Source organism: Mya arenaria, chromosome 11 (assembly GCF_026914265.1).
Source record: "Mya arenaria isolate MELC-2E11 chromosome 11, ASM2691426v1".
Classification (NCBI taxonomy): Eukaryota; Metazoa; Mollusca; class Bivalvia; order Myida; family Myidae; genus Mya; species Mya arenaria.
The window spans coordinates 17,099,939-17,112,089 of NC_069132.1; the positions used below are offsets into that span (position 1 = coordinate 17,099,939).

The 12,151-nt window shown below is 41.7% G+C and overlaps 3 protein-coding genes across 3 annotated transcripts; 2 read left to right on the forward strand and 1 right to left on the reverse strand.

Annotated features, from left to right (window-relative positions):
• LOC128208372 (uncharacterized) lies at nucleotides 1–504 on the forward strand. The gene has a single exon (XM_052911932.1). It carries the CDS (start codon nucleotides 1–3, stop codon nucleotides 502–504), a length of 504 nt encoding a protein of 167 aa, XP_052767892.1.
• Nucleotides 505–6,325: 5,821 nt separating this feature from the next.
• On the forward strand, nucleotides 6,326–9,521 carry LOC128207209 (uncharacterized). The gene is made up of 3 exons (XM_052910007.1): nucleotides 6,326–6,662; nucleotides 6,869–7,009; nucleotides 7,209–9,521. The coding sequence occupies exons 1-3, from the start codon at nucleotides 6,479–6,481 to the stop codon at nucleotides 7,355–7,357; spliced, it is 474 nt and encodes a 157-aa protein (XP_052765967.1). The 5' UTR covers nucleotides 6,326–6,478; the 3' UTR covers nucleotides 7,358–9,521.
• LOC128208373 (sterile alpha motif domain-containing protein 15-like) lies at nucleotides 7,525–8,725 on the reverse strand. Its single transcript, XM_052911933.1, has 3 exons — nucleotides 8,600–8,725; nucleotides 8,304–8,402; nucleotides 7,525–7,798 (listed from the first exon to the last, which is right to left on the reverse strand). Exons 1-3 carry the CDS (start codon nucleotides 8,723–8,725, stop codon nucleotides 7,622–7,624), a joined length of 402 nt encoding a protein of 133 aa, XP_052767893.1. The 3' UTR covers nucleotides 7,525–7,621.
• Nucleotides 9,522–12,151: the final 2,630 nt, after the last annotated feature.

The following is a 12,151-nucleotide window of genomic DNA, read 5'->3' on the forward strand; positions in this document are numbered from 1 at the left end:
ATGAAACCTTACCATAGCTACACCCTGATGAAAGCCTACCATAGCTACACCCTGATGAAAGCCTACCATAGCTACACCCTGATGAAACCCTACCATAGCTACACCCTGATGAAACCCTACCATAGCTACACCCTGATGAAACCCTACCATAGCTACACCCTGATGAAACCCTACCATAGCTACACCCTGATGAAACCCTACCATAGCTACACCCTGATGAAACCTTACCATAGCTACACCCTGATGAAACCCTACCATAGCTACACCCTGATGAAAGCCTACCATAGCTACACCCTGATGAAACCCTACCATAGCTACACCCTGATGAAACCCTACCATAGCTACACCCTGATGAAACCCTACCATAGCCACACCCTGATGAAACCCTACCATAGCTACACCCTGATGAAACCTTACCATAGCTACACCCTGATGAAAGCCTACCATAGCTACACCCTGATGAAACCCTACCATAGCTACACCCATGATGAAACCCTACCATAGCTACACCCATGATGAATCCCTACCATAGCTAAACCCACGATGAGAGCCTACCATAGCTACACCCTGATGAAACCTTACCATAGCTACACCCTGATGAAACCTTACCATAGCTACACCCTGATGAAACCTTACCATAGCTACACCCATGATGAAACCCTACCATAGCTACACCCTGATGAAACCCTACCATAGCTAAACCCACGATGAGAGCCTACCATAGCTACACCCTGATGAAACCTTACCATAGCTACACCCTGATGAAACCTTACCATAGCTACACCCTGATGAAACCCTACCATAGCTACACCCTGATGAGAGCCTACCATAGCTACACCCTGATGAAACCTTACCATAGCTACACCCTGATGAAACCTTACCATAGCTACACCCTGATGAAACCTTACCATAGCTACACCCATGATGAAACCCTACCATAGCTACACCCTGATGAAACCCTACCATAGCTACACCCTGATGAAACCTTACCATAGCTTCACCCTTGATGAAACCTTACCATAGCTACACCCTGATCAGAGCCTAACATAGCCACGCCCTGATGAAACCTTACCATAGCTACACCCTGATGAAAGCCTAACATAGCCACGCCCTGATGAAACCCTACCATAGCTAAACCCATGATGAAACCCTACCATAGCTTCACCCTTGATGAAACCTTGCCATAGCTACACCCTGATGAAAGCCTACCATAGCTACACCCTGATGAAACCCTACCATAGCTACACCCATGATGAAACCCTACCATAGCTACACCCATGATGAAACCCTACCATAGCTAAACCCACGATGAGAGCCTACCATAGCTACACCCTGATGAAACCCTATCATAGCTACACCCTGATGAAACCTTACCATAGCTACACCCTGATGAAACCTTACCATAGCTACACCCATGATGAAACCTTACCATAGCCACACCCTGATGAAACCCTACCATAGCTACACCCTGATGAAACCCTACCATAGCTACACCCATGATGAAACCTTACCATAGCTACACCCTGATGAAACCTTACCATAGCTACACCCTGATGAAACCCTACCATAGCTACACCCTGATGAAACCTTACCATAGCTACACCCTGATGAAACCTTACCATAGCTACACCCATGATGAAACCCTACCATAGCTACACCCTGATGAAACCCTACCATAGCTAAACCCACGATGAGAGCCTACCATAGCTACACCCTGATGAAACCTTACCATAGCTACACCCATGATGAAACCTTACCATAGCTACACCCTGATGAAACCTTACCATAGCTACACCAATGATGAAACCTTACCATAGCTACACCCTGATGAAACCCTACCATAGCTAAACCCACGATGAGAGCCTACCATAGCTACACCCTGATGAAACCTTACCATAGCTACACCCTGATGAAACCCTACCATAGCTACACCCTGATGAAACCTTACCATAGCTACACCCATGATGAAACCTTACCATAGCTACACCCATGATGAAACCCTACCATAGCTAAACCCTGATGAAACCTTACCATAGCTACACCCATGATGAAACCTTACCATAGCTACACCCATGATGAAACCTTACCATAGCTACACCCTGATGAAACCTTACCATAGCTACACCCTGATGAAACCTTACCATAGCTACACCCATGATGAAACCTTACCATAGCTACACCCTGATGAAACCTTACCATAGCTACACCCATGATGAAACCCTACCATAGCTACACCCTGATGAAACCCTACCATAGCTAAACCCACGATGAGAGCCTAACATAGCCACGCCCTGATGAAACCTTACCATAGCTACACCCTGATGAAAGCCTACCATAGGTACACCCTGATGAAACCCTACCATAGCTACACCCTGATGAAACCTTACCATAGCTACACCCTGATGAAACCTTACCATAGCTACACCCATGATGAAACCTTACCATAGCTACACCCTGATGAAACCTTACCATAGCTACACCCATGATGAAACCTTACCATAGCTACACCCATGATGAAACCCTACCATAGCTACACCCTGATGAAACCTTACCATAGCTACACCCATGATGAAACCTTACCATAGCTACACCCATGATGAAACCTTACCATAGCTACACCCTGATGAAACCTTACCATAGCTACACCCTGATGAAACCTTACCATAGCTACACCCATGATGAAACCTTACCATAGCTACACCCTGATGAAACCTTACCATAGCTACACCCATGATGAAACCCTACCATAGCTACACCCTGATGAAACCCTACCATAGCTAAACCCACGATGAGAGCCTAACATAGCCACGCCCTGATGAAACCTTACCATAGCTACACCCTGATGAAAGCCTACCATAGGTACACCCTGATGAAACCCTACCATAGCTACACCCATGATGAAACCCTACCATAGCTACACCCATGATGAAACCCTACCATAGCTAAACCCACGATGAGAGCCTACCATAGCTACACCCTGATGAAACCCTACCATAGCTACACCCTGATGAAACCTTACCATAGCTACACCCTGATGAAACCTTACCATAGCTACACCCATGATGAAACCTTACCATAGCCACACCCTGATGAAACCCTACCATAGCTACACCCTGATGAAACCCTACCATAGCTACACCCATGATAAAACCTTACCATAGCTACACCCATTATGAAACCCTACCATAGCTACACCCTGATGAAACCCTACCATAGCTAAACCCACGATGAGAGCCTACCATAGCTACACCCTGATGAAACCTTACCATAGCTACACCCTGATGAAACCTTACCATAGCTACACCCATGATGAAACCTTACCATAGCTACACCCTGATGAAACCTTACCATAGCTACACCCTGATGAAACCTTACCATAGCTACACCCATGATGAAACCCTACCATAGCTACACCCTGATGAAACCTTACCATAGCTACACCCTGATGAAACCTTACCATAGCTTCACCCTTGATGAAACCTTACCATAGCTACACCCTGATGAAAGCCTAACATAGCCACGCCCTGATGAAACCCTACCATAGCTAAACCCATGATGAAACCCTACCATAGCTTCACCCTTGATGAAACCTTACCATAGCTACACCCTGATGAAACCCTACCATAGCTACACCCTGATGAAACCTTACCATAGCTAAACCCACGATGAAACCTTACCATAGCTACACCCTGATGAAACCTTACCATAGCTAAACCCACGATGAGAGCCTAACATAGCCACGCCCTGATGAAACCTTACCATAGCTACACCCTGATGAAACCTTACCATAGCTACACCCTGATGAAACCCTACCATAGCTACACCCATGATGAAACCCTACCATAGCTACACCCATGATGAAACCCTACCATAGCTAAACCCACGATGAGAGCCTACCATAGCTACACCCTAATGAAACCCTACCATAGCTACACCCTGATGAAACCTTACCATAGCTACACCCTGATGAAACCTTACCATAGCCACACCCTGATGAAACCCTACCATAGCTACACCCTGATGAAACCTTACCATAGCTACACCCTGATGAAACCTTACCATAGCTACACCCATGATGAAACCCTACCATAGCTACACCCTGATGAAACCCTACCATAGCTAAACCCACGATGAGAGCCTACCATAGCTACACCCTGATGAAACCTTACCATAGCTACACCCTGATGAAACCTTACCATAGCTACACCCTGATGAAACCTTACCATAGCTACACCCATGATGAAACCCTACCATAGCTACACTCCGATGAAACCCTACCATAGCTAAACCCACGATGAGAGCCTACCATAGCTACACCCTGATGTAACCTTACCATAGCTACACCCTGATGAAACCCTACCATAGCTAAACCCACGATGAAACCCTACCATAGCTACACCCTGATGAAACCTTACCATAGCTACACCCTGATGAAACCCTACCATAGCTACACCCTGATGAAACCTTACCATAGCTACATCCATGATGAAACCTTACCATAGCTACACCCATGATGAAACCCTGCCATAGCTACACCCTGATGAAACCTTACCATAGCTACACCCATGATGAAACCTTACCATAGCTACACTCATGATGAAACCTTACCATAGCTACACCCTGATGAAACCTTACCATAGCTACACCCTGATGAAACCTTTCCATAGCTACACCCATGATGAAACCTTACCATAGCTACACCCTGATGAAACCTTACCATAGCTACACCCATGATGAAACCCTACCATAGCTACACCCTGATGAAACCCTACCATAGCTAAACCCACGATGAGAGCCTAACATAGCCACGCCCTGATGAAACCTTACCATAGCTACACCCTGATGAAAGCCTACCATAGCTACACCCTGATGAAACCCTACCATAGCTACACCCATGATGAAACCCTACCATAGCTACATCCATGATGAAACCCTACCATAGCTAAACCCACGATGAGAGCCTACCATAGCTACACCCTGATGAAACCCTACCATAGCTACACCCTGATGAAACCTTACCATAGCTACACCCTGATGAAACCTTACCATAGCTACACCCATGATGAAACCTTACCATAGCCACACCCTGATGAAACCCTACCATAGCTACACCCTGATGAAACCCTACCATAGCTACACCCATGATGAAACCTTACCATAGCTACACCCTGATGAAACCCTACCATAGCTACACCCTGATGAAACCTTACCATAGCTACACCCATGATGAAACCTTACCATAGCCACACCCTGATGAAACCCTACCATAGCTACACCCTGATGAAACCATACCATAGCTACACCCATGATGAAACCCTACCATAGCTACACCCATGATGAAACCTTACCATAGCCACACCCTGATGAAACCCTACCATAGCTACACCCTGATGAAACCTTACCATAGCTACACCCATGATGAAACCTTACCATAGCTACACCCTGATGAAACCCTACCATAGCTACACCCATGATGAAACCTTACCATAGCTACACCCTGATGAAAGCCTACCATAGCTACACCCTGATGTAACCTTACCATAGCTACACCCATGATGAAACCCTACCATAGCTACACCCTGATGAAACCTTACCATAGCTACACCCTGATGAAACCCTACCATAGCTACACCCTGATGAAACCCTACCATAGCTACACCCTGATGAAACCCTACCATAGCTACACCCTGATGAAACCTTACCATAGCTACACCCTGATGAAAGCCTACCATAGCTACACCCTGATGAAACCTTACCATAGCTACACCCATGATGAAACCCTACCATAGCTACACCCATGATGAAACCCTACCATAGCTAAACCCACGATGAGAGCCTACCATAGCTACACCCATGATGAAACCCTACCATAGCTAAACCCACGATGAGAGCCTAACATAGCCACGCCCTGATGAAACCCTTCCATAGCTACTCCCATGATGATAGCCAACATAGCTTCATCCCTGATGAAACCCTACCATAGCTACACCCCTGAGGAAACCCTACCATAGCTACATACCTGAAATAGCCTAACATAGCTACATCCCTGAGGAACACTTACAAAGCTACACCCCTGATAAAACTCTACCATAGTTACACAACCGAACTAGCCCTACATAGGGCCCTACCATAGTTACACCCCTGTGAAATGCCTAACAAAGCTACAGCCCTGATGAAAGCCTAATATAGCTACACCCCTGTGGAATGCCTTACATAGCTACACCCCTGTGGAATGCCTAACATAGCTACACCCCTGTGGAAAGCTGCTATAAGCTGATACTGTTAACACAATATAGGGTTAATATGCATCCGTTTGTGCTTGACTCTGAGTGTTAACAAGCTCATCAGGCTTAATCATTTCCTTAATATTGTTTATTTCAGTGCTGAGTTATTACTTAATATATTTTTACGTTTTCTGCATCAAAAGTGTTAAAAAGACGGAACTGTTTGTAATTTTCCTCCTCGCCTGTCTCCGGCAATGTTTGACCAGGATATGGTGCCGCACGGCGTTGCGCTCGGGATGTCTATTTCCGGTCTTGTGTGTGCCCTGGTTGGGTTGGCCAGTCCGTTCTGGAATGTCCACGTGGACGGGGAGCGCTGGGGACTGTGGAGGGGCTGCCTCCCGCGGGGCTGCCAGGCGCTCTGGTCGACATCCGTTACTGGTAACTATCAAAGAGTTGCTCACTTTCACGCATTTATTTTATTTAAGATCCATCGGTTAAAATGATGATTGGATGTGTTCCATGCACAGTTTAACCCAAATAATATTAATTGTTAGCATTCGTAATGTTAAAATGAGCTGATTATTGGCACGATTCTGTCAGTATTCAGGTAGACAGTAATACTCGTATGTTCTGTACATTTACAGACACACTGCAAGCGGGGCGGACCTTAATTACGATAGGTCTGGTTGGCCAAATTCTGTTGACGGTGCTGTTTGTTGTTTTCATTGTACTAAAAAGGGATCGCAGGATTATTGTTGGGGGAATAGCGTTGTCATGTGTCACAGGTAATGTTTCCTTTTAATAGCATTTTACATATATTGACGCTTTGGTATATACTCGACGTATATGTGTATGTTAATTTGTGTGTATATTAAAATATATGTGGCAGTCTTGGCGTCAATTCTGATGTTCATTTGTATTTGAGTATCTGCAGCAGCGGCTGTATTTTCGCCGAGTCTTCGTTTAATGAAGTTTCTACTTCAGCGTGTTGTTCCATGTTTGGCCCGCTACTGTGGTTGTCGTCTGCCAACCTGTCTGTCAGTTGGGCGTTCTACGTCAGTTACGTGAGTGGGATTTTGATGGCGGCGCTGGGTGGGGTACTTTTATACATTTATAAACGGGACGAGGTCTGAACCTGTGGTTTTTCAACGATCGTCTACTACAAGTGTGATTCACACAAACTATATTTCGGAGTGAAAGAAAACATTGCAATAAAATCACTATACGATGGAAGAGAAATAGACAAGAGCACTCTTACATGTAGCTGAAATATGTAGTTGTTTATTGTTCTCTGTATATATAGTGTAACCTTCAAAGTAATAATTGTCATATTATCACAACATGGAAGAAAACTGACGTAGATACGCCCTAATCGGGAGTGGAAGGCTGGCGGGCGACTACTTGAACCATCGTCGGTAGCGGCTGAAGAAGTCGCGGTAGGGCGTGTTCTGGGTGACACGTCCGCTTCGCCGCTTCATGTTTATATAGGCGATCATTGGGTCGGACATGGAGATGCTCATGTTCTTAATGATGTGGTCCACACCGATGAGGCCCCGGATCTTCCCCGCCAAGTCCTGGAATGTCATGTTGTTTGGTGCTAAATTTGTGAACTCGAAGGGATTCATAACAGATATGCATAAACTTTTGTCTTTTATGTTTTTGATACCACAAAAGACAAATCATATATGGAGGAAAGTAAAACTAGTTCGCTTACATACCTGTCACCTTATGTCACTGGCCCCAATTTCTCGAGACATTTTAAGTCCTTACAACAAGATTGAGCTAACTTCATTAGTTTAAGTAGTTTTTATTGTATTTTTCTCAGAGTTTTACTTGTAAAGGAAAATATCTTAAGCACTTATATCATCATAAGCACAATAAACGGTTTGTGTTATGTAGAATCAAGTTTGAGACACTAGTTTAGCTAAATTAAATTGGCTACATTGGTATGTTCGTTTCACTGGGTGATTTTTCGCTACTCACAACGTTAAAACAAAACATTGAATTGCCTGCAAAATTGCTACCAGAATTGCCAGAATTTGGGAGATGATAAGACATGGCGATGCATACTACACGTACCCGGATATGAAGAAAGTTTGTGACGCCAATGTTTGGAAGGCTGCTAGCGTCCATGTAGAGTAGGTGGCGCCCGCTGATATGGTTCGTTATGAAACAATCCTGGAACAAGGCAAGGGTTGATCCTACAGAGTACTTTTCGCCATATCTGGAGTTTTATGTGTCTCTTAAATGACGTACATGAAATTAAGATAAATCGCAAAGTACTGCACGATTCTAGTAAGACTTATACATATTTAATAACCCTCTTGTAGACAAAAAGAAAAGGTCAACCATTTATGTTTAAAAATCACACCGACCCTGTATTGTGGATAGCCTTGCTCCACGACCCAGTCCGCCACCTGACTGGATGTCCAGTAGATAGCCATTGGCACGCCACTCCGGGTGTCCGCTTCCAGGACGAACCGACTCGGCCGATCATTCATACCTCCTGCAACTAGCCTAGACCAGGATAGGGAATAAACAACGGAAGGAAGCTGATTTCTATTGCTCCTTTCTTTGTGATTATACGAGTTTCATTTATAAAAATATGTTCACTGTGTTGCTGCACATACGCTACACTGATGCTGTAGTCAACGTCATTGACCTCGACGTTGTATCGAACGTCGCGGATAATAATTGTTATTTTGACGTATTTTTTATTATGCTCAAAAAGTAACGTCATTAAATCTTGAGTCAGTCCATTGGTGTAAAACCCTAAACATTATGAAAACTATAATAATAATATAAAATATTCATGTTTAAAATAATTCGGGTATGATGTCAGCAATTATCAAAACATGTAATTTATCACCGATTAAAGGAAAGAGACAAATAATTGTTTACATGAATTGTGTTAATGTACGTATATGACATTCTTGCAAAAATTGTAATGGATACTACCAAATGTGTAAATGTTGAAAATATATTGATTGAATGTGGTTTTACTGAATATATCTACATTATTTACAGGGTGAAATTATTGTAATTTATAATCATCATATTAAACCGAGTTGTGTTTGTCGAAGAAATGTTGAATACATGTATAATTATATTGAATTACATCAGAAAGGTATGATAGTGATAGTGTGATTATATGTGTTGTATGTTGCTTAATATGTAAGTTAGCATATGTGTTTTTGTAATACTTTTTGTGTGAAGGCCATGCTTGAAATAAGTAGTATGTCTGTTATGATTGTACACTTAGTATGCAACCTTCGTTAAATAAAGTTGTTGTTATTATTATTATTATTATTATTATTATTATTATTATTATTATTATAGCAAAAATATATAAAGACTATAACATGCGTGTATAGTGGAAAAATCCATAAATCATCCAACTGCTTCCAAATTACACCAGCTTCGACCTTACATTAAACAAAAATCATTTAGCCTCAAACAGGATCACCTCTGCCCCCTAGCCACACCAATAAATGGCTCCTCATCCAGCATGTTATGACAGATGTAGCTTAACGCTGTTTCACTACTGATAGGATACAGTTATAAGTATGACAAATCAGTTATGAACGTTCAAGACCCAAGTGGTGTGAAGTCCAAGGTTATGTGCGTCTTGTTCATATCGTACTGTTCAGAAAGGCGGAATTTTCGTAAAGCAGCCTCTCAAAATGCATTTCTATTATTGCTACAATTGCCTTGTCGATTAAACCTGTTGAAATAATTATGGAATAGATTTTGTCTGTGACATTTTCTTCAATTTTAAAGCAAGTGCCTGTTTCTTAAACAAGTTCAATAATTATAGAAACATGTCGTCAAATCAATATATACTGCAAGTAAATTTTATATGCGGTCATTGTTAAAACATAAAGTAAAGATCAATGAATTAACTTTTAAATTTGCGTATATTTGGGGAAGCGATCCAGGTTTATGGGCTTTCGAAAACTAATAACAATGTTTTACTTACCGCAGGAATCCTGACAGTTGTTCCCCGGTGGCGGTTACTCGTGTAAAAAGACATACAACCATATTGATGTCTAGACTTCTATTTTATATTAACACCGCCGTATGAGGTTACTAAGGTGGCTTGGAGGTAACATATGTGTTATTGTTTATCTCGATTAAACGACTTACATACCTCGTTAAAACGGTTTAGTTACATGTTCAAACGACTAACGTGTCTAGTTAAAACAATTAACTTAGTTACTCACTTAAACGACTTATGTATCCCGTTCACACGACTTTATATCTAGTTATAACGATACAGCTACTCGTATTAACGAGAAACTAAGATGTTCTAACGACTTACGTAGGTCAATCCTGAGTTCCAAACCAAAGGGCCTCCATCGTATATACACCATGCGAAGGCCGCCCCTTGACTGCAGCGACCGCGTAACAATATATCATTTTATTCTCGAATGCCCTTTGTATAATGACATAAGAAACACATATATAGATGAACATTTCTGGAAAAGAACAAATTTACCAAGTTTGTTGTATTAATGCAATCCGAAAATGTTAAAGTGGATACAAAACTATATATCGCCATTGAGTTGAGTTATTTGCCCTTTAACCAAAGTCACGTAATATAGAAGTATGTATTAATGTCCCACGCTTATTTAACATTTTGAGTGTCTGGATATTATCAAAATGCAACTCTGACTGAATCTGAAAAACATCGTACTAAAATCTTCGAAATATTTCAATTCGTGATGTCGAAACATATTAAGTCAAATGTACCTTTAGACAAAATAACCTCCCTTTGAATTGAAAACATATTCAACAAATTTTACCATTTATATTTATGTAAATGGATAATGTGTTATTCCCCGGACCCGGATATCCGGTTATTTCAGCCATGGAAGTAGGGGACCACTCTTGCGCTGACTTCTGTCACATATTCTTGTTATATAAAATATACCTTTTTCGTTTTATATGTTTATCCAGTGAACAAGAGAAGAAAATAACTCTAACCTTTAAATATTGCTACTTGTTTGATAATATTACAATAACAACCTGCACCTTATATAGTAATTGTCAGTAAAAATCAGAATGAGGTGCAGGTACGTTTGGTGTACCTTACCAGTACATCTTATACAGTCCTCTAGTGTATTTTTCTGTTGGGAAATTGCTTTATGTTCTAGACCTATGATCGTTTAATGGTTTTTTACATTAGCTTGTAAAGGGTTATATTTATTTCATAAAAAAACATGTTATAAAAATAATTTACTACAAACATTAAAGCCATTAAATAGTTTGTGCTTATCAGTTGTAATAAATATAGCTTGACTAGTCATGGGCTCAGAAATTGGCGGCCATCTTGGCTGTTGTCTTGGTAACCTGCATGATGTTAGCTGTCTTCCCTCGCTAAAGATGAACACCAGACATCACCTTACACATACATATCAAGAAACGCTCTGGACAACCAAAAATGCACACATACACCTCTTTACCCGCATTTTAATGATATCGATAAAGAAGGGACGTAACTGCATGCTGAAAGTAGATTTTATTTATAGTAAATTTAGTGTTCTTTAACCATCAGGCTCACGCGATAGTTCGTCTGTACTTGAACGTGAATATATAATGTTGGTTAACATCTACCGGTGTAATTAGGGTCTATTCGTGCAAGTTAGTATTCTGTGAATTGATAACTTGCTTCCTGTTGCTAAAATTCAAGAATTGATAATACTTCTGGAAGAATTATAATTATTGAACAGGGTTGTTTTCAACCCTGTTCAGTGTAGCCACAAACTCGACACCCACAACATAAAATGCCTATTATTAATAACAAGTGTCGTCTGCCTTTTTACCACCAAAAATATAGTTTGAGAAAGTACGGACCATATAAATTGCTAGCTATGTTTCCATTAACCGAGCTAGATTTGACAAAGCAAGAAGCAATCATAACGCAA